This window comes from Asparagus officinalis, chromosome 8 (genome assembly GCF_001876935.1).
Source record: "Asparagus officinalis chromosome 8, Aspof.V1, whole genome shotgun sequence".
In the NCBI taxonomy this organism is placed as follows: Eukaryota; Viridiplantae; Streptophyta; class Magnoliopsida; order Asparagales; family Asparagaceae; genus Asparagus; species Asparagus officinalis.
In genome coordinates, this window is record NC_033801.1 from 4,520,341 (window position 1) to 4,545,270 (window position 24,930).

Here is a 24,930-nt window from a genome sequence, read left to right on the forward strand (position 1 = left end):
GTTCTTGCAGTTTTCTTTGCTCTTCCTAGTATCCTATACAACTCATCAGAAGAACCAAGACAAGAAGACATAACAAAAAAGTTGAAGACAACAGCTTCATGTAAGAAATGAACCCTTCCTCTTCCAACAAATAAGCATACTCAAAAATGCAACTCGCGCCTTTTCAAGCTTTCAGAACAAAAAACTAAAAGGAATAACCCAATTGATCCTAAAGCAACAGTGTACTAGCTTGGAATAGGTTCCTCAACTGTTGGCTTTGACACAGAATTTTTGAAAGGGGTATCATTTCCACTTCTCTTTCGCCTGACCTTAACTTTAAGAGTCCATTGAAGGGTTCCTTCGGGTCGAGGAATCTCCCTTGGCAGACGAAGAGGCACCTCATACTCTCCCACGGTAGTCAGAGGCGATGCTAGGTTAAGATTTTCCGGGTAGATACAAATATTGAGTTGCCTTGCAACCTGAAAACCGAAAAAAAAAACTTCTGTTAAACTTTGGAAGTCATTAATGTGGACATACTGTGCATGTAACAGAGATATTATACCTCAGCAACAAGCTCCTCTTTTGTAACAGGTGTGCGCAACTCATTGTCAACCTTGACTAGCCTCCTCAAACCCTATAAAAGTTTTATTTCGTATGTGAGGGGAAAAAAATATGCAATGAGCACAACTCTTTTGTTTTCATTGTTGCTCACCAGGCGCCCATTATGAAGACGGATTGCAGCTGTTTGATATTCTTTCATTTTATTTTCCTTGGACTGTCCAAAAACCATCAATTAATGAATGAGAGTTACGATGACTGGAACTGCAGGACTTGCAAAACCTTAACACCCCTAACTAAACTATTGGCAGGAACTATCATTTTACTGGTTCAACATCCCTAACTAAACTATTGGCAGGAACTATCATTTTACTGGTTATGCACATTAAGCTTACGCAACCAAGACGTCTAAATGAATTGATGAAGATGATAACTAGATTATAGAAAATCGCATTGATCTGTGTCATAACATGTATGCTATAGAACCAAACAAAATGGCATCCAAAAATTTGACATGAATGTAATAAGAAAAAGAATGGGCAAAAATCTGTTTGAGAAACGTAAAAAATGGCAAGTCAAGAAGGTTATTGAAGGGGACCATTTATTCTTGACTTCATGTTGAGAAATTGACAGTAGATTCATGCCATGAAATTTGGTGGCAGAATCTTAACAAAAGGGAAGGTAAAAAGTGTCTATTATGAAGGAAGCATGCTATGGAAATACCAGAGCGGTTTTGGTCAATTGAGAAGCTGGATATTAAGAGTTATGAATATGCATGACACTGATGAAAATATGTAGTGTCACATAAAAAAAGATCTACTAGCGTGGGATAATAGCAAGAGAGTCAAAACTTGGTTAACAACTTTTTCATGTAGATATAACACGCCGCGTAATACGCATGAAAATAATTGATGTATAAACTACAATTTTAGCCAAAATATGGCATTACCGATGGGCTATAAGAAAATATGTCAATGTAGAAATGTAGAAAAATAGAAACTACAATGATAAAGGGAGAAAAAAGTTAAGACTGGGAACAAAATATATAGGCACTAGTCAAACTAGGACAACTCATCAGGAACTCCATTACTGGTATAGAAAGTGAAAAATAAGCCACTAATCAATCGCAATAGTGAAGTCATTACCACAGCCATGTGTGTTTTAATGTTAGGTATCTTGGATTAATACAAGAACATGGAGAAATGTGTGGAGACAATTACAATATGATAGAATCATGCTGAAGAAGAATGCTCGGACTCTACCAAATATCTTGGAATTGTATAGTCTAAACCATATTATATTGCTCAAAATGCTCCTATTATACCAAATATGACGATGCAACATTCTTAACAATGTGATGGCCACAAATCAGATTATGGGAATGTGGTAACAATACGTAATGTTGCATTGTGAATGTGAAACTCACTAAGAGAATACATTTTCTATGCATACTACTAGTTTTGATTATCAAACTTTAGGAGCTCTAGCGGGTATGGGACACAGTGCCATGGTTATGGATGTTTTTAATAATTAACTCGATGAAAGAGAAATAATGGTTTCCGAAAGTAGCACATGCACATATGCATTCACGAATATTGTAACTAGAAAAGATATAATTATTACAAAACTCATAAAAGCACTAAAATATCAATGTCTTGAGTTGTGGAATCTATTAAGTCAAACACTTACAGTGTCATCAGTTGTCTCCAAAATCTCTTCCTTTGCCTTTGAAACTTCAATTTCCTTTTCTTCATGCTGATAAAGCTGTTCAAAATATAAAATAACTTAGGGGCTTCACAAATACACATGAAAAATTTTACATAATTTTAACTATTCGAATTGAGGTTATACAAGATAAAATGATGCCTAAACTAATAGATTTGAGCACTAAACTAGTAGACTACTGGTGTACACTGAGTACTTAAAGCAACCACAAAGCATTACAAGATATCAGAATACAGGTGTCCAGAATAACCTAAAGAGTAGAAGATGACACAAATGTGAACAAAAAAAGAAAAAGAACTTGACATCTTCAACAATGAAGAGCAGTGAAGAAGTAATAAGAGAAGGTAGGTTAGTCTACCTATCTAGTAGCTATAATGTGGGACACAGGCAAGAGTACCTACATCAATGCTCAAGGACATGGATCTCACATTCACGTTGTATCACCATATCGAAGGATCTAACGGGGACAACGATATATCTCCTGTTTTCATGTACATGCTTCATAGACACCATCAACAGTAAAATATGATATGATAAAAATGGCTTGGATAAAGATATCCTCTAAATGTGAATAACTAAAAACAGAAGTTGTCTAAAATAAGACCAATTGAAGTGCGCTCTAAGAGTACGTCTCAATTTGTTTCTCATTTTCACGGATGCATGTTCTATTTACTCGTCTAGGAGCATCACATCCATATTCTTCCACTTGTCTTTGCACTTCCATTTTTCACGTACTAAAATAATATATTCTTTTAAGCATGGGTACTTTTAAGATCTCAAGATGTAGAACTGGACTTAAAGAGGATTCGAGACCAAAAAGAATTATCCTCAGATATGCACTGGCTTCCTTGACAACATTTTACTTACACCTTTCTATGGTAATCCAAAAATACTCAGTCTGGTTGAATTTCACCACATTTTCACGTGAGATCCTAACTAATGAAGGAAAAACAAGAGAAATCATAACCATGTGATATATTTTAGTTCATAACTCGTTCAACATGGTGGCATTTGAAAATCTATATTGGGAAACACTCGCTTTAGTTCCGCAAATTTTAGTTCATAACAGCTACCAAATTCACAATCACTCAGGGGACTATAACCCAAATTTTGGTCATTTTTGGACAAGTTACGTTTTGTGCTTCCGCATAGAAATGTTTGCGCTACGTCACAAATTCTTGATTTATTGTGGATTATAATTCACAGTTTCAGCAGTTTTTGGCCCAATCACTTTTCCATGCCCACATAGAAATATTTTTCCAATCTCCCAAATTAATGATTTCTTGGGGATTACCCAAAGTTTTGGTCATTTTCAACCAAATCACTTTTTGCATTCCCGGATAGAAATGTTTATGCGAAGCCCCAAATCACTATTTCTCGAAGACTATAACGTAATTTTAGTCGGTTTGGGCCAAATCACTTCTTGCATTCTTGCATTAAATATTTATTTAAACTCCAAATTCACAAATTCTTGTGGATCACTAACCCACAATTTTGGTCGTTTTTGGCCAAATTACTTGTGTTCTCATGTCAAATATTCAATTGAGTTTCTAAATTCACAAATTTTCATGGACTATAACCAATAATTTTGGCCATTTTTTGCCAACTCACTTCCTGTGTTCTCGCGTAAAATTTTTAATAGAGTTTCAAAATTCACGATTTCTCAGGGACTATAACCAATAATTTTGTTGTTTTAGACCAAATCATTTCTTGCATTCCAACGTAGAAATAATCATGGAAGCACCTAAATTCACGACAAGGTTATCGATAGCGGATAACGTCGCGTAGCGGTGAGGCATCGCTAAGGCTATTTAGGGCTATTGCGGTAAAATAACGATAAAAAGCGCAAAATCAAATAGCGATCTAATTTAGATGTGTAAATACTAAAAAAAATTAAAGAAAAATCTAAAAAATCTAAAAGTGCATATTTGATGATTTAAAGAGATCCTAAACATGAAATAGACATGTAATCATCACATAATACCAAAGACGACTGGAGGAGAAGTCAAAGAGTCGTCGTCTTCGAGAAGATGAGCTGAGCGGTGAGAGGACTGCCCTAGGAGAAGCTCACGATGAAGGAGGTGAGAGGAAGCTGCTGAGTTAGGTGCCAGAGGCTATAAGAGGCGGCGGGAGCACGCTAAAAATCGCGAGAGGCGGTGAAATGCAGTGGTTAAAGATTGGGTTTAATTTAAAAAAAATAAGCACAAACCATTTTTAAATAGTAGTCAAAAAGCGGATTTTGAACACAATTGCCTGCTATTTACCTGTTATGGTAATTTGCCATCCAAATATAGAAATGTCGGGAGAATGACTGTATAAACCCAAGGGAACCATGGTCCAAACCAACTTAGAGGCTCAAAAGCCCAGTCAAGGCCAAGTCCCTCGACTAGACGAGCAGACAAGCCATATTTCGATCAAGGATTATCATGACCGACTCGAAGTACGGGATCAGTCGCCCTCTCGCAATTAAGACGACTCCTCGAGCAGACGACTTGACTATATACCCGACCCGAAACTCACTCGACTATCGGGTCGCCAAATCAAAATGATGGCTCGCAGATCAACCCGCCTCGGCTAAAGGGATAAGAGCCGACCAAGTTCACTTCAGATGTCAATCGACACAACAGTATTGATCAGACCCATCAAGATCTCCATTCCGACAAACCTCGTGCCCAAGCCGCTTATTCGGCTTACAAGTCATTTCCCAGAAGATTGTCATGATGTTTTCTTGTGCACGAATGACTTCTCCAATTACCAGCCGCCATCTGGAGAAAGAAGGACGACTAAGCAGCCGACCTATCCTACGCCTATCTCTTCTGACAAATCCAGAGTACTGAGAAGACAGGTCTCTCCTGTCCGTGGATGACTTCCTTTCCAATCATCAGCCGACATCTGGAAGGAGAAAGGTGACTCAGTAGTCTATCTGCCCGCCAAACAACCGTCCTCCTGTGCAAAAGAAAACCCAAAATCTCAGAGGCTATGGAATATAAAAAGGAGGTAAGGAGGGTAAGGGCAAAAGTGAGGTTGCTCTCTGCTTCTTCTTACACCTGAGCTTTACTCCCCTTTGGGATCTTTTTACATAAAGAGCATTTAAAAAACACTTAGGGAGAAACCCCCTGCAAGGACCTCAATGGCCCACAATTTAGTTGTTTTAGGCCAAATCAATTCTGTCTTTCTCAGTAGAAATATTTATGCAAGTTCCAAAATTCACGATTGCTCATGGGCTGTTGTACGTAACCTACAATCTTGGCCCTTTCAGGCCAAATTACTTCTTACATTCCCTCAAACAAATATTTATGGCAGGTACCAAATTCACGATTCTTGTGGACTAACCCATAATTTTAGCCGTTTGCGGCCAAATAACTTATTGAGCTCCTTCATATAAATGTTCATGCGAGCTCGAAAATTTACAATATCTTGAGGACTATAACCCACAATTTTGGTCGAAAAAAACCAAATTGCTACAACATTTCGTACATAGATTTGTTTATGCAAGCTCCTAAATTCACAATTTCTAATAGCGCAACCTAATATCTTGACCATTTTTAGCCAAATAGCTTACATTCCCACACATATAAAAATATACATCCGAGGCTCCGAGCTCCCAAATTCATGATTTCTCATGGATTATAACCCCTATAATTTGACCAATTTCGACCAATAACTTATCGTGTTCTAACATCGAGCTCTGAAATTCACGTCTTCTCATGGAATATAATCGACGATTTTGGCCATTTTTGTGAAATAAATTTAAGTGTTACCACATAGAAAAATACTTTTGAAAAATCACAAATCCACGATTTCTCGTGATATATAACCCACAATTTTTGCAGGTTTCAACCAAATCACTTTTGCATTTCCGCATAGAAATATTTATGTAAGCTCAAGAATTCACGATTTCTTGTGGACTGTAAGCTACAATTTTTGCTATTTTCGTTCAAATAAATTTTTGTATGAATAGAAATATTTATGTGAACTCCCAAATTCACGATTTCAAGTGGAATATAACCCATAATTTTGGCCATATTTGGTCAAATAATTTCTAACCTTCTCGCATAGAAATATTTTTGCGAGATCTCAAATTCATGATTTCTCATGAACTCTAACCCACAATTTTGGCTAATTTCGGCCAAATCCTTCACACGTTCCTGTATAGAAATGTTTATTCAAGGTCCAAAATTCACTATTTCCCGTGGACTATAACGTAATTTTACTCGGTTTGGGTAAATTCACTTCTTGCACTCCTACATAAAATATTTATTCGAGCACCTAAATTCACGATACCCACAATATTGATCGTTTTTGGCCAAATTTCTTATTTTGTTCTTGCACAAAATATTTATGCAAGTTCCCACGTTCATGATTTTATGAGGACTATAACCCACAATTTGGTCATTTTCGGCCAAATCACTTCTTGTGTTTCCGTAAAAAAATATTTAATGCAAACTCCCAATTTCACGATTACGAGTGTTGTAACTTACAATCTCGGCTGTTTTAGGCCGAATCATTTCTTACATTCCCTCGTAAAAATATTTACACGAGGTCACATTCATGATTTCATGTAGACTACAACCCACAGTTTTTGTTATTTTCAACCAAATCACTTATTATGCTCCCACATAGAAAGCTTATGCGAGCTCCAGAATTTACAATCTCTCGAACTATATAACCCATAATTTTGGCCTAAGACGGGCCAAATTACAACATAGAAAAATATGAGCTCCTAAATTCACGATTTCTAGTGGACTGTAACCTAAATAGTGGACCATTTTCGGCCAAATAACTTCTTGCATTTCCGCACATTTCCGCATATATATATATATATATATATAGTTAATAGTGTGTGTGTATATATATATATATGATATATATAATATATATATATATATAATATATATATATTAAGAAAATATGGAGAGGCCTTGAATACAAGTTAATACATACACTAAATATAAGAAGATATGAAGAGCCTTGATACAAGTTTTCTTCATTGAAGCTTGATATATATTATAATATTATTATATATATATATAGATATCAGTACCCCTCTATATATATATATATAATACATACATACAATATAAGAAATATGGAGAGCCTTGATACAAAGTTTCTCCATTGAACTTGGTAGTGACGTGGCCAGATCTAGCCCCTACATCATACCTCAAAGATAGAACCTTAATCACTATTCACCTACTTCAAAAAAGATGCTTTATCTTCAAGGCATGATGTAAGGGCAGATTTGACCACCTCACTACCAAGTTCAATGAAAGAACTTGGTACAAGGTTCTCCATATTTTTCTCTCTCTCTCTCTCTCTCTCTCTCTATATATATATATATATAGTATAAATGCAAGCTAAAAAATTCACGATTTTTTATGTACGATAACCCACAATTTTGGCTTTTTCAAACCATCATTTTTGTGTTCCCGCATCAAGCTCCCAACTTCACGACTAGTCGTGGATTACAACCCATGATTTTGGCCGTTTTTGGTCAAATAATTTCTAGTGTTCTTGCTTAGAAATATTTTTGTGAGATACCAAATTCACAATTTCTCATGATCTATAATCCACAATTTTGGTCGTTTTCAACCAAATCATTTCCGCATTTCCATATAGAAATATTAATGCGAGCTCCCAAATTCATGATTTTCGTGGACTCACGATGTCTGCCATTTTCGACCAAAAATATTTTTGCATTCTCACATAGAAATGTTCATGTGAGCTCACAAATTCACGATTTGCAATGGAATATAACCCAAGATTTTGGCCGTTTTAGGTCAAATAATTTCTAGCATTCCGCACAGAAATATTTTTACGAAATCCCAAATTCACGATTTTTCGTGGACCCTAAACATCAATTTTGGCTAATTTCGATTAAATCACTTTTTGCGCTCCCGCATAGAAATGTTTTATGTGAGGTCCTAAATTCACTATTCCTCATAAACTATAAGCTAATTTTAGTCTGTTTGGATCAATTCTCTTCTTGCGTTCCTGCATAAAATATTTATTCCAGCTCCCAAATTCACAGTTCTCATGGAATAACCCACAACTTTGCCCCTTTTTGGCCAAATCACTTCTTATGTTCTCGCATAAAATATTTACGTCAGTTCCGAAATTCATGATTTTTTGTGGACTATATAAACCCACAAGTTGGTCGTTTTTGGCCAATTTTTTTCATACGTTCCCACTTAAAAATATTTATGCAAGCTCCAAAATTCACGATTGTTCATGGACTATAACCAACAATCTAGGCTAAAACACTGCTTACATTCCCTCATGAAAATATTTAGGGTTTTTACATCAAAAACACATTTACCTTTACCAAATTGATACTTACCACCTTAAAAAAAATTTATGTAAACCACCTTTACTTGCATACATCTTCATAGTCAACACTTCTTTTACTGTTTACCCCCCAAAATGTCCATTTTGCCCTCATCATTTTTTTTATTTTTTCATTTCCTACCTCACAAACCCTAACCCTAACCCTAGCCTCCTCATCCTCCCCTTCTCCCCCTCTTCCCTCTCCCTCCCCCAACTCCCCTCCCCCTCTCATCCTCTTCCTCGACCTCACTCTCTCATTCCTTCCCAAGTGGGAACTAGGATTAGGGTTAGGGTTTGAGGGAGGTGACGACCATGGGTTATGGCTAGGGTTTTGGGGGAGGTGGCGGCCATGGGATAGGGTTAGGATTTTGAGGGGGGTGGCGGCAATAGGTTAGGGTTAGGGTTTGTAGAAGAGGAGGATGGAGGAGGCTAGGGTTAGGGTTAGAGTTTGGAAGGAAGAACAATGGGAGTAAATGGGAATATCTGATTTTTTGCGGGTGATCAATAAAAAAAGTTATTAATTGTGAAGATATACTCACATAAATTTCGTTTATATTAAAAAAAACTTTAAAAGGTAGTAAGTATCAATTTAGGTAAAAGTAAATGTGTTTTTAATGTAAAAACCGAAATATTTATGTGAGGTCCCAATTTCACGATTTCTCTTTAACTACAACTCATAATTTTTTCTATTTTCAGTCAAATCACTTAATATGCTCCCGCACATAAATATTTGTGCGAGCCCCAATTTCACCATTTCTCGTAGGCTATAACCCACAATTTTAGTCGAAAACCAACAAAATCACTGCAACCCTTCCTACATAGAAATATTTATGCGAAATCCCAAATTCACGGTTTCTAATCTATACTTGTATACTTGTAGGAGAACCCAAGAATCACTATTCATACTACAGTAAATCACTGTAGCATAAACAGTGAGTGAAACCACCCCTAAAATCACTGTTCGTGCTACATTAAAAATATTTCGTAACATAAAATATTTATGCTACAATATTAACATTTGGATCCTTCTTTATATATAAATATAGTTTCTAAATTAAATGTATTAAAACTTGGATCTTTTTTTAAGCATGAAGGAGTAAATATGAATTCTTCATCAAATGTATTAAAACTTGCATCTTTCTTTAAGTATAGACGAGTAGATATAATTTCTAATTTAAGCATGTAATAATTAAATCAAACGTATTAAAACGTAGAGGGAAACACGTTTAAAATAGTGCTTAAAAAACAGGGGGTTATGCTTTGCACAGGGTGCACACTAGTGGACTGCAACCTAAAATCTTGACCATTTTTGCCTAAATCACTTATTGTGCTACCGCATATAAATATTTGTACTAGCTCCTAAATTTAGGATCTTTCATGAACTATAACCCATAATTTTAGCCATTTTTTGGCCAAATAACTTTTGCATTCCCACATCGAGCTCCCAAATTCATGACTTCTCGTAGAATATAATCCATGATTTTGGCCGTTATTGGTCAAATAATTTCTAGTGCTCTTACATCGAAATATTTTTGCGAGATCCTATATTCATGATATCTAATGAACTATAACCCACAATTTTGATCACTTTAAACCAAAAAACTTTTGTAAGTTCGTAGGGTTGGGCAAAAACCAAAAAAGCCGGTTCAATCGAAAAAAACAGCCCGAAAAAGCGGGCCGGTTAACCGAACAGAATTAAATGGATGAGAAGAAGTCTCTAAACCGTCCGAACCGAATTAAACCGGTCTGGATCCGGTTTGAACCCCTGAACCGCCCAAAAAAAACCGACCCGAATTCTCTACTACTATAAATACTTAAAAATCCCTAACCCTACCTCCATTTCTCCCGGACTCCCACAACACCGCCTCTCCCCTCTCGCCTCTCCTTCTCAAAATACGTTTTAGGGCTCTCTCTGCCCTTTTAATCTCCAAAGTATATCCAAATTTTGCTGCCTAAAATTGTAAGAAATCAAAGTCGAAGCATCCGTGATCCCAGATACTCGAAGGTAATTCTTCTCCTCTTCTCTCTCCTCAAGATTCTTGTAGAAACTCAAGAAAAACCGTAGAAACTCAAGAAAACCCTAATTCGATCTGCTTCTCCTTCACGCCGGTGGCAACTGATCTCCCCACCGACCGCAGTATCCGCGATCCCATCATCCCCGATGACCGACGCATCATCTTTGTTGATGTCAAAGTTGCTGCTTTTTTTTTTAATTTTTTAAATTTTTTTTGGGGGGTTTCAATAGGGTTCTGGGTTTGTTAATATTTTATATAGCTTGTTATTTATACAGAGTGGATAAGGATGAAGGATCAGGTCGAGGAAATGGGAGGGTGGTTGGGATTAATGAATTTAGTGTGAAGCTGTCGCTGCCGTTGCTTTGAATTATGTGGGGATTTGCTGCTGCTTGCTTAATGTTTATTTTAATTTCAATGTACTGAACTTAAGAACATAAGTAGGTGTTCCTTTAATTATTTCTGGACTATTTGCATGGTTTGTAACTAAATAACTCTTTAATGAGTTTATTATTGTGGTATGGTATATACTTGTTGATATGGGTTGCGCTCATTTCACTGATTACAGTTTTGATTTGATGAATATAACTGTAACTTGCCCAGATTTTTGTGAAATGGAGTTAATTCGGTTCAAAACCAAAACCGATCCGGCCCGAACCGAATTGCGGTTGGACCAAATATTCGGATGCAGAGAAAAAATCTGGATGAGAGTTTTGAGAATCCGAAAAATTCGGGTTGGATACGGATTGGGCATAAAACCGAACCGAACCGAATATGCCTAGCCCTATAAGTTCGCATAGAAAAATTTATGTGAGCTCCCAAATTCAAGATTTCACATCAACTTTTTGCGACATAGAAATGTTTATGCAAACTCCTAAATTCACAATTTATCGTAGATATAACCTACAATTTTGGTCATTTTTATCGAACAATTTCTAATATTCCCGCATAGAAATATTTTTGCGAGATCCCAAATTCACAATTTCTAGTGGACTCTTAAATCATAATTTCAATTTTAGCCAAATTACTTTTTGTGTTCCAGCATAGCTAAGTTCGTGCATGTCCCAAATTCACTATTTCCACAGACTATAACATAATTTTACTTGATTTAGACTGAATCACTTATTATGTTCCTACATAAAATATTTACTCGAGCTTCCAAAATTACGATTTCTAATAGACTAACCCACAATTTTGACCATTTTTGTCCAAATCACTTCTTGTGTTTCACGTTAAATATATATGAGTTCCCAAATTTAAAATTTTCCATGGACTTTTGGACATTTTTGACTAAATCATTTATTGTGATCCCGCATATAAATGTTTATGCGAGCTCCAAATTTTACCATTTCTCATGGACTGTTGCACATAATTTTGACTAAAAATGGGACAAATCACTACAATACTCCTACATAGAAATATTTATGGAGCTCCTAAATTCACGATTTCTAGTGGACACTAACTTAAAATCTTGACTATTTATGGCCAACTAACTTTTTGAGTTTTAGCATATCATATATATATATATATATATATATATATATATATATATATATATATAGAAAGAGAGAGAGAGAGAGCAAAACTTGTGTCAACTTAAGTGGATAGCAAAAAGTTATCCATAATTTTTTAGCCACTCATATTGCCTAGGGATCCTTGCATGATATGAAAAGGTTTTTTATATTAATAAATGAATGACTAGGAAGTTTGGTGGACATCATCTTAAGTTGATAGAAGTCTTACTATATATATATATATATATATATATAGAGAGAGAGAGAGAGAGCAATTCTTATGTCAAATTAAGTGGATGGTCCACCAAAGTTTCTATCCACTCGTGTTGCCTAGGGATCCTTACATGATATGAAGAGTCTTTATATATATATAAATGAGTGGATAGAAACTTTGGTGGACAAAGGCTTGGTGTCCACTTAAGTTGACATAAGATCCAACTCTATATATATATACATATCATACTCCCTTTAAAAGATGGAGTTGTGGAAAAACTTTCCAATGACTATATTACCCTTATTTTTTTATATTTCATTCTATTACTAACTAAACTAAATTAATTATCGTTGTTAATTAATGATACTATATGTCACTTCAAGTTTGTATATTTTGGTTCCTAAAACTTCCAACGTTATTGTAAAACTCTACATTATATTAATTGTTAGTAATTATAATAATATATTAACATATAAATAAAGTATATATGAAAAGAGTAGAAAATATAGAATTGTCCTAAAATTATATCATGACACTCATATAAGAAAATTACAAAGAGCATTCTTATGTTTAGGTAACAGGACAGAAGGTACAAACATAAAATTTTAGAAAACATTAAGATATTTAAGTGTAGCAAGATACAAGTGGGGGTGCATAAATATAATTTTGATAAACTATAAGTTATTTAAGTTCAGTTAAGCCTATAAAAAATTGAAACTTTTGTTATCTACAAACAATAGTATATAATCTCATTGATAAATAATATTCATCATACAATATAAGGCCAGATGATTAGCTTATTTACTCCTCTATACTTAAAGGAGGATCCAAAGATTTATTATTCATGTTACAGTAAATAATACAGTAAATTACTACAGCATGAACTATAAATTTTTAGGTCCTCCTTTAAGTATGCAGAGTAAATTTACTATTCATGCTACAATAATTTACTGTATTATGAATAGTACTCTTTTAAATATAGATCAGTAGATATAATTTCTAATTTTAAGTATACAATAATCAAATCAAATGTATTAAACCATAGAGGGAGATAGGTTCAAAATGCAACGCTTAAAAAAGCACCATATTTTAAATAAATCTAAAGATTTTGAATTATTTCCTAAAATTATGTACTTTGCTTAGAAAACTTTAGAATAAGCTTTCGAAGTACTATAAGGTGGTGGACATGAGATAAATATTGAACAAATAAAATCTATGATATCATATTACAGAAATCGGGAATATGTATACAATATTGGACGTCATATGAGATAATATTCATACATAACTAAATATTATAAATTTATAATATATAATCTAACATATTAATGAATTTTAAACATAACAATTTGCATCGAGATATATGTTTAAGATTTTGGAGAGCCGAGAATGCAGAGATTTTGCAGAAGAATTGTGACTTTTGTGGGTTTTAGGGATTTCGATTTTGTTTCTCAAACATGACTCAAACCCGAGCTCATAATTAAATTAAAAATGAAACGACTATTTCGATATCTTCAAAGGAATATATCAGCCATATTTTTTTATAGCGGTCGATATATCAAAAAAATCACCAAATAAAAGAAAACAATATAAAATTTTATCGAGATGAAGTCTTTAACCTGATATATCGGCCGATATAGCAATATATCAACTAATGTTTAATACAATGTCTATAAGAGCAAATATGTGAAAATTATTTAGATATTAGTTCATTGATTTGAAGTATCCAATAATTCTATGTTATTCCCTCAAAATTTTAAAATTGGTCATAATTTTAGAGACTAATATTAAATTATTAAAATTTCAAGAAACAAATTATAAATAAGCCATATTTAAAAGAAGAGTTAATTTTTTTTTAAAAACGTCTCAATTATGGGGATTGTCTCAAAAAACCCACTCAACTGATTCAATTTAATAAATCCCTTTATTATAGGGGTGTTATAGATAACTAACCCCTCTCAATTTTGGTGCTATTTTAGAAAACACCCCTCAACTATAGCGTGTCTCATAAAAACTTTTATTATCTTTTACACTTCTATCAAGACCCCCTTAATATAGTTACTTCAATATGTGATTTGGACAAAATACCCTCTTGAAGAAAGTCATTTTAGTTAAAAAGAAACGCTCAACTGGTAACAAATGAACAACCAATTTACAATTATTTTTCCCTCTATATCACCTATTTTTCTTTTATCTGGCAAAAACCAAGGTAATTCTTTTTATGGTTGAGAGATATTTTGATCTTTCCAAGTCAAGTATTTGTCACATAATAGATAAGACTCAGTGATATTAGTTTTGAGAGGTTAGGTCTAAGTGAGAAAAGTTCAGAGGGGTTAAATCAAATTTTTCACGGTGAGATAGATCACCTGCAAAATACCCAAAACTTGACGGAGATTTACACAGTTTCAAATAGTTTTTTTAGGGGGGAAGGGATGTTCATATTTGCCCCATAGTTGAGGGGGCATTTTCAAAATCAACCTTTAACCAAAAGCAAAACTTAAGGCACGTGTGACATCAGTTTTATAAGAGTGGAGTTTATAGCAAGACCAGTGTTGTCAATGCGCAAAGCGTAATGCGGGGCGTAAAGCATCTTTACGCGCACATGCGCAAGGCAAAACGTGATGCGCGTGCACGAGTGATGCGAGGCGCACACCGCACACATAAGTTTTTAATATATGTAATCAAGTGTGAAAGAACATGTTTTTAGAATTTATATAAAAAATATCATGATAAATAATATCTTACTACAAAATCACAATATAATACCTTAATTTCTAATGCTAACAACCAACATAGTAATAAAATTCATAAATTTTTAAATCAAATCCTAATGGATATATTTTGCTTTTTGAGATATGGAATATCAAGTATAAAGACTTGATTGAAATATTAACAAATAAAACTATATGAGGATATGTACTATATGCACCCTACACAAAATAAGAATGTACGCGAGGCGCAAAAGGCGCTACTGCATCAGATGTGGGGCATTTCGTCATCATCCCGCATCGTAAGACGCATGAGGCGCAATGAGGCGCGCGCCTTTGAAAACACTGAGCAAGACCATCACTCAATGAATTGATTTGGGTTATTGTCTTTAAATTTATCCTATACATCAACTCTGAAAATTTTTTGCTATAAAAATCTCTAAGAGAAGCTTAATTTTTATTTGGGATAAGTATGTGATCCTTCTGAATCCCCTTGTCTTTCATGATTTATAATAAATATTGGATAAAGTAAATTAAGTTGTTATTTTATATTACTCACCTTCTTATAAGTTAATGAAGCTCATAACTCGGATATGAGTATTGTTGCGGAAGCTGTATTCTTCTAATTTCTTAACATAATTTTTTGGATATTGTTTGACATTGGATGGATATGAATTATTTTGTTAAAATACAATCAATATGAGTGCATAATATGTATAAATCATTCTCAAAGTATATTTTATAATTTTTAGAAACTAGAGAGTAATCGTTTTGATAGATAAATTAATAGTTGTTGAGATATGAAAAGAGTACAATAGCATATTTTGGAATTGATCACATAGTTTATGTTTTCGTTCTTGATTGAATTTGCACATTCTAACTTAGAATTGGAATTGATCACATAGTTTATGTTTTCGTTCTTGATTGAATTTGCACATTCTAACTTAGAAAATTCTAGAAAAAAGTTCTTGAATATATGTAATACTCGGACACCGGATAAACAATAGGTGGAAGTAAACAATAGGTGGAAGTCATTTTTTTATAACTAAACAAAATCATTAATGATTAGATAAAACCTACAATTTCTTTGATGAATTCAATAACTTATTTTCTTTATTAATAATAATAGTTTTTTCCATATTGGTCCCTTACATCATTAATATTTTGAAATTATACATTCAAATTACTGATTAATCTTAAATCAATAATATTTTAAGGCTTTAAACATTATTATTTTCTGGAAGACAAATTGTTAAATCTAACAAGAATTTACCCCAAGAATTTACCCATGGAAATATAAAAATTTTAATATATTATGATAATTATAAACCTTTTGATAACCATGTTATAGAAAATAAATAAACTTAAAGTAAATAATTAAAATATTTGACAATGTGCAGTATATATATATATATATATATAGCCCAAAATTCATGATTTTTTATTGACTATAACCTACAATGTTGGTCCTTTTTAGTTGATACTGAGCTGCAACGAGTCTGTGTTTCTCTGGCTCAATCCCTTGCTTAAGCGACGGATATCCTTTATGCTTTGTTTGGATGAGGGTTAATAAGGCGTAGGGGTAGGAATGTAAATCGATTCACCTTGTTTGGGAATTTCTTTTAAAGAGAATGGATGGAGATGGAAGTGACAAAGTTTACATCTGTTCACATCCATTCTATATAATTTGGTTCCTCTCCAAATTGGTATGTAGAGGAAGTAAAATATTTTGGATCACCATGATACAGATCTAACGGCTAATAAATAATAACCCTCCATTCTTTTTACTAAACTCCCAAACATGATTATTGCATTTCCCCTCCCATTCCTTTCCTTTAGCTTGTTTCCCCTTCCCTTCTTTCCCCTCCCCTCCACTAGTAAACTCTCAAACATAGCATTAGGAAAAAGATTGGGTGAAATGGATCTTGGATGGGGCCAGGAATACTACATCAATTAAAGAAAGGTATATAGCCTCTCAGTTTCGGCTCAAGGGAGATAATATCTCATATTGTGAAGACCTTAATCAAGTAGGTGCATAGGCTGTGGATTTATGTTCTTTGTTCGCTTTAGACAGTCACTTTGTTGATCAACTGAAGTTGGACTGCATCCCTTCTATTATCAGTTCTACTGACAATGAAAAGTTATGTTTGATACTTGATGTGGCTTAAATTTAGGAAGAAGTTAAATCTCCAGATATTGATAGCTCCAGGACCAAATGGTTTCACAAGTAATTTTTATATCTAATGTTGATCAATTATATGTGATGATGTTTGTGCTGTTGTACAGCTTTTTTCAGAGGAGGTTACCTGCCTTGAGCTTATACACCTACAAATTTGGTGGTGCTCCCTAAAGTGGGGAAGGCTTTCAGATATTCAGATTTATGCCCGTATAAGCTTGTGTAATTTTTCATACAAGATCATCACCAAGATTCTCTGTATGAAGTTGTCATTGTTCCTTCCTAGGCTAATTTCATCAGAACAATCAAGATTTGTATCGGGTCGGAGTATTCATGAGAATATTTGTCCTGCTCATGAAATGAATCACCATTTGAATAGAAAATGTTTTTGTGGCAAAATGTTAAGGTGGACATGGCCAAAGCTTATAACCGCCTCGAGTAGTCTTTCTTATTGCAAGTTCTGCACAAGTTAGTTTATTTGAGATTTGGGCGATTGAATTTAGAGGTGTTTGTCTAATTGTTAGTACTCATTATTAAAGTTGCAGCAGTATGGATTTTTTAAATCTTTTCATGGACTTCATCAAGGGGATACTCTATCCCCTGATTTATTTATTCTCACGGAAGATGTTTTTAGCTGTCCTCCATATTCAGAATCTACAGATCGACAAGTTTCATGTGGGATGCTCTTGGGTTGTAACCTCACCTTCTATTCTTGGCTTTTATATGTTCTTATTTACCAATGGCCTCAAACGCTCTGTTCATAACCTTGCCAATTTGCTGCACACTTAAGAATTAGCTTTGGGCCAAAAGAATATCTTTCAAAGAGCTCTTTTGTCTTGAGTTTCAAGGATCTCTAGGCTAGAGGATAGACACTGCTTCGTAGAATGCATTTTCTCATAGAGCTCTATCTTTTCGGTATTTGGGAGCCCCTCTTTTCAAGGGTAAGGCAAGGGTTTCTTATTTTTGGAGTAGGGGTCTTCTGTGCGATAACACCTAAATGGTTAGAAAGCAAGATTGCTCTCGTTTGGTTGGAGTCTTGCTCATTAAAAGTCTTGCTCATTAAAAGCACTTTATGCCCCATTCCGATTCATGTGCTATCTATTCTACTAGTTCCAAAAGGTACTCTTGATTGTATAGAGCGTACTTTTGCAAATTTCTTATGATGTAGCACTGATAATCAGAAGCACCATTAGGTTTCTAGGTCCACTGTTTGCACTCCTTTTGAGGGAAGGCTTGGAATTACTTCTCTTTCACGGTCTATGCGGAGCCTGCATGCCAAGTTGGCATAGTCTTGTCTTCAAGGCGATTCACTTTGGGCATCTTTAATGCATAGTAAATATCCATTGGATCGAAAATATGTCTATGTTTCTCACATTTGGCAAATGGTTAGCCTCATATTTCTTTTCTCTCAAAATTCAGCTTGAATTACTAGCTCTCAAGATGTTTCTTTTTAAGAGAATTGGTCAGGATCAGTCCTTTGGAGACAAGTAGTCCCTTGACCATCTATTTCTTTTGCTCAAGCTCAGATAGATGGCAACCTTCATGAGTAATGTCGAGGAATTTTGTAAACTGAGTCTTGAAAAGCTTACTCCTATTAACATGATAAATTCGGTCAAGCACCGTCTATGTTGGTTTCATACACCTGCAAAGGAGTTCTCTACATTGACCTATAAATATGTGAATAGAGTGCGAAGTTCTTAGGATTGGTGGAATAGGGTTCTTTAGAACAAATGGATGCCTCCAAAAACAGGCTTTTACTGCTGGTGTATGCTTCATAATGGTGTCCCAACTGACCTTAAACATTCATCGTATCGGGATCCCTCTTGCCTCCAATACGTGGTGTGTCCCCTCATCGGGAATCACTACAACAATCCATTGCATCTAAGATATAGTTTCTCAAATATTTTTTTTAATAGTTCTCCTATTTTTTCCTCTTTTTTACATCACATCCTATATTCTTCCACTTGCCTTTGCACTTCCATTTTTCACATACTTAATAGTCTTCTTTTAAACATGAGTACTTGTACGATCTGAAGATGAAGGACCGGACTTAAAGAGGATTATCCTCAGACATAGACTGTCGAATTTAATTAGATCTACATATTTTCGTTGACAACATTTTACGAACATCTTTCTATGGTAATCCATGAATAGTTAGCCTGGTTCAATTTCACCGCATTTTCATTTGAGATCCTCAGCTCCTAATATTGAAGGAAAAACAAGAGACCATAATCCTGTGATATGTTTTAGATCATAGCTCGTTCAAGATGGTGACATTCTAAACTCTACATTAGGGAACACTCACTTTAGTTCCACAGCTTTCAGCAGTTTTAGAACTTTTCAAGAGATCTCCAATGTGGTGTAAAGTAAACACAGAACAAAAATCAAAATTAGAAGCCAAACCTTGCGTTGCTCTCGAACTAAATAAGCAAACTTCTCAATATTAGGAACCGCAAGCAATTTGGGCATCAAGTGATTACGAAAATACCCCGGTGCTACTTTCACAGTATCTCCAGCTTTCCCCAATTTATCGATCGTCTACAAAAATAAACACAAACGAAATCAGATCGAAATCAATACAAAAAAAACTCAATTTTTTTCTAAATTTTGATTTTACCGTCGTGAGAATGACATCGAGCTTTCTAAATCGAAGGCCTTGGGCACTGAAGAGCAAGGAATTAGTGATGCGATCGGAGCTAGGGTTTGGGTGCTGGCCGATGAGGCGACGGAGTGCTTGATGAGAGCTTCGAAAATAAGCCATTTTTCCCCGTGAGAATTTAGCGATTAGGGTTTAGGGTCCTTCGGGGTCTGAAGGAGACAGAGAATAATCCTATTCAATTATTTTAATTTATTGATGCAATAAATTCCAAGTTAGAGATAACCTACTACTGCGAACAAAGTAAATTAAAAGGGACGATGACAATTGAGCCCTGGGTGCGGAGGAGGAGAATGTCGATCGAGGGCGGAGGACGGTTGTTGGGAGCCGAGGAGAACATCGCTGGAGATTTCAGGGCGAAGGACCAGAACGGAACCTAGGGGTGTTAAATGGGTGGGTTTGGGTATTAAATGGACGGACCATAAATGGGTGGGCATATTTTGCCCATTTACCCATTTATGGCACATTTAATATTTACTAAATGAGCGGGTTTTTGCCCACCCATTTAATAAACGGGTCACTCATTTGCCCATTTAACTATAATAGCTATATATATAATACTTTTGGGGTGTTTTTTGTAAACTTTTGGGGGGCTTTTTGTAAACTATTGGGGGGGTTTGCAAAATTTTGGGGACTTTTTGTAACTTTTTAGGGTGTTTTGCAAACATTTTTGGGCTCTTTGCAAACTTTTTACGGGTCTTTTGCAGATTTTTTGAGTATTTTTTGCAAACTTTTTGGGGGGGTTTACAACCTTTTGAGGGTTTTTTTGCAGAATTTCTAAGAGTTCTTTTTCCCAAATAGAATTCTTTGAGAATTAGAAACTAAAAATAGAATTCTTATTCAACAAATGAGTCAAAAGAATTTTATTAGCAAATATACAGATAATGTAATACATAATATATTAGGCTCTGTGTAACATATATATTTACAATAAAGAACAAAAATGTAGAGTTTAATCCAAACTTCAAGAGCTAAAACCAGCAATCGCTACTCATGACCTGATGCTTGGTTTGTGATAAAATACTAATAAATACAATAATATATCACATGAGAACATGATACAAATCACATTGACACAAACTTTACATTACCATTGCTTTATTTAAGTTCATTAACAGCTTCAATTAAGTTTGTGCAATGCACTCTGCAAACTTCTTTTTCTTTCAGGAGACTCTTCACATACTTGATGCATTCTCTTATCTTAGACAATGATTTATCAATAACCTTTAGCCCATCTTGCACAACAATATTTAGAATATGAGAACACCGCACATGCAAAAAATCACCATTACTAACAAAATGATCTTCTAAAACTAGATGGTCTTTTAAAATTTTCATGAAAGCATCATTATATGCTGCATTGTCCAAAGTAACAGTAAAAATTCTATTTTCAATACCCCAATCCTTCAACAAATGAAATAGCTTCTCTACTAGAATTGCTCCACTATATGGGGGTGGAACATGAGATAGAGCTAATATCTTATTCTGCAACATCCAACAGTCATCAACATAATCTGCAGTGAGAGACATATAGTAGTTGGAGGTGGAAGAGATCCATAAATCCGTGGTTAGACAATTTCTACTAGGAACGATCTTTAAAGCATGTTTAAGTTTTTCTCTCTTTCTTGTACAACTTGACCAAATCTGTTTTAGCAATGTTCGTGGAAATATGTTTGACTTTAAATTTTAAAAAATATGCAACTCACGGTTTCCTCGATGTTCGACAAAAATGAATGGATAACCATGCAATGTAATTACTCTAGCAAGCATTTCTCTATATTTTTCTTGATTTAGTAGCATATTTTTCCTTGAAGAATCAGCCTCATCTAAGTTTTTTTTCGAGCAAGAATCCATATGCCTCAACATTGTCTTAGTGTCGTGACTACCAACATAAATATGATTACACATATTACATTGAACTTTAGTTTTCTCGTCATCATCGGTAGGTAATTTTGTAAAGTGATCCCAAACTTTTGATGTTTGTCCTCTTTTACGTTTAGAAGTACTCTCATCATCACTACAATTATCATAGATGCTAAATTGATCATTTAAAGACATGATAGCTGAAAAAATTAATTTAATAGCACATCAATTTTGGATAGCAAACACATAATAAAGAAACTCTTAAATTACAACTAAGCAAAATAAAAGTGGCACAAAACATATAACAAATAACAACCATGAACCTTTGGTAGACATTTATTGATAACTGCTAAGAGAGGCTTGATGCTCAAGCCTCCATTTATGTTCAAGGTTTTAAATGTCGGATGTCATGTTCATGTCGGATGGCTGAAATCCATGTCGGATAGCGGAAATCGGGGATATATCGGGGGATATTAACTAAATATCGGATTGTCATATCGGGTAATACGTATATGTATAATATCATGTCCTAAATGTAATCTAAGCATTCATATATTCAATATAAGAAGATTTTATAAATTCTATGGACTAAACATATAAAAAAGTAAATAATATATGGATTTGGGTTCATAAATTCTTTCTATCTGGTTCATAAGAAACCCTTAAACATGAGAACGGGTCAAATGGGTTTGGATATTTATCACTAAATTCAAACCTGATAACAAAAAACAGATCTTAAAAAAAAGTACCATATCGGCCGATTTTTTAAAGCTAAAAAATAGGCCGATATGCCCGATATGACCCTGATATTTCCGATTTGGCTCTGAAAACCGACATACGAGTTGAAAACGTCCATGTCGTGTCGGTCAAGCTCTCAAACCGGTATGTCGGCCGACATGTCGGACATGTCGGCCGACATTTAAAACCTTGTATATGTTAGGAGGTATGCAAATGGCAAAGGGTCCAAGGGAATCTAGTATGGACCATACAGACTGGAATTTTCACGATATTTCATTGTTTCATGAATCACTTGGAAGGTTCGGTCTGCTAGAAGCGAGAACAGAGACACTTTGGCCAATTTGTTACTGAAAACAGACATTTACATCGGACATGTGATCATAAAGGCCCAAAGAAATGTTTAGATGTAGATCAAAACATCATAACATCATAACTTTTAGAACCATAGGAAAGTTAGTAAAAGGGATTAGCAAGTAACATGAGATCTTCAAACTGATAAAAGAAAATTTATCTCCCCAACTTTTCAGAAAGGAAATATTCCCCAAAAAACATCCTAAAGGCCCAAAGAAATGTAATACTGCGATATATACTATTGGACCATTTGCTTTCTACTCATCTTTCAGAAAAGAAAACAATCTTTCACAAGTTTTTATATGCTAGAAATTGTTGGTTTCCTTCTTTATGTTTATGTTTGCGCTAGTAAATGAGTAGAATAATCTTCGAAGGATATTAACATCAAATGGACCAATACTAAGGTAGCTCCATGCACTTTGATCACATATTAATAATTTATGATAAATGATAAACATACAAATTCCTACAAACATAAAGATTAGCTATTTAATGAATTTGGGTATACAAAAATTGGTTGAGAACTAATGATATAAGATCTCACTAATGTAACCTGATGTTGTTGAAGTAAAGCATCTCCAACAAAAGAAAATAATTGAGTGCACAACTGATGCAATATTATCAAATAAGCATATTACTACTGGAAAAGAGCCCCTTTGCGTATCTGATCTCCACAAATAAATACATCCAACCTACTTTTCTTCTCTTGCTCTTCTTGAAACGTAACATTCTAGCATTTGTACTTTTGTACTAGTTTGTAGGATATTACATCTCAATTTTGAAGATTTGATGAGGTTTAATTAGGATTATAACTTTATAACCTAGCAAGTTCCCCCCGAGTCGAGTGCCCCTTTTATGCTAGGAGAAATCAAGTCTAACCAGGAGGAGCTAATGAGCTTTAAGTAGAGGCTAGGTCGCATAAAATTTGAAAATGGGTTGATGTCATATGGTTTGAAAGTCCTTATTGAATTTGAGGGTAATAATTTCATATTCTAATACCAGTGACTTGATAGTATTACCATTGTTTTACCATTCGTGTTTCACATGCATATATGCTATAACGTTTATGATAAATTAACAAATAGATATCAGAAGAATCTTCAACAATGTAAGCTAATATTTGCGCATTAAGCTATATTGCATCTCTTTGTTATTTAGTTCTTTAGGCTCTTATAAAGTCATTTCCTTGTTTATTCTTCCATTGAAAAAAAAATATCAGTGAGCAAGTTGGTCCTCTCTTCATTTACGGCATAATAGCTTTCCCTCTCACTGTGGCTTTATTCTAGAATCAGCACATCACACCAGCTGTTCACGCTCCTTTTTCATTAAAAATATTAGTAAATTAACTATGCCTTACAATGTTTTTCACCAATATACTAACTAAAATCTTGTAGATAATAGCATTTTAATTTCTTTTGTATTAGGTAAAGAAACTCTGTAAGAAGTTTGGCATGAGTTATGGTGATTTAAATCCATTGAATTATCCCAATTTTTTATCATCTTGCTCAATTTGTAGGTAATTAACTAATGTAAAACTTCTAAATTTTGTTTTTTCATTGATGAATTAACTGATCACTCTACCCTTTCTATTACCTAAATTTTGATATAAAAATAATCTTATATATAAGCATATTTGAATATAGCTAATTACACAAAAATAGTCCAAAAAATGCATACACTATATTGTAGTAAATTAAGAAACAAATATATTTTAAAAAACGCAAAAAAAAAAATCTTATGCACAGATGAACACAGAAAATTTCACATGAAAGGAACGGTCAAATTTTTAGGGCAAAACCTAGATCCGAGATCACGATATGTGCATTTAGAATTTAGATAGAAATTTTTGACTGAATTTTATCGAAATATTTGAGATTGGGATTCACCTGAGAGAAAGATTGTTATCGCAGGAAGTGGCGGCGACTTCAGCGGAAGAGGTGATGCCGTGGCGGAGGCGGCGTCGGAGCCTCTGGGTTCGAGAGGCGGTTGAGGCGGCGGAGGAGGAGGCGGAGGAGGAGGGATTGGGATCGGGATGATGAGGAGCTCAGCTGCCCTAGAAAGAGAAAGAGGACATTTTAGGGGTTTTAGGGTTTTGGTTGTGGGAATACG

At 34.5% G+C, this 24,930-nt stretch overlaps 1 protein-coding gene across 1 annotated transcript; it reads right to left on the reverse strand.

Moving 5' to 3' along the window:
* Nucleotides 74-24,930, reverse strand: LOC109820625 (50S ribosomal protein L9). Its single transcript, XM_020386800.1, has 7 exons — nucleotides 24,708-24,930; nucleotides 19,831-20,021; nucleotides 19,617-19,751; nucleotides 2,227-2,301; nucleotides 692-754; nucleotides 542-613; nucleotides 74-458 (listed from the first exon to the last, which is right to left on the reverse strand). Exons 2-7 carry the CDS (start codon nucleotides 19,972-19,974, stop codon nucleotides 225-227), a joined length of 723 nt encoding a protein of 240 aa, XP_020242389.1. The 5' UTR covers nucleotides 19,975-20,021; nucleotides 24,708-24,930; the 3' UTR covers nucleotides 74-224.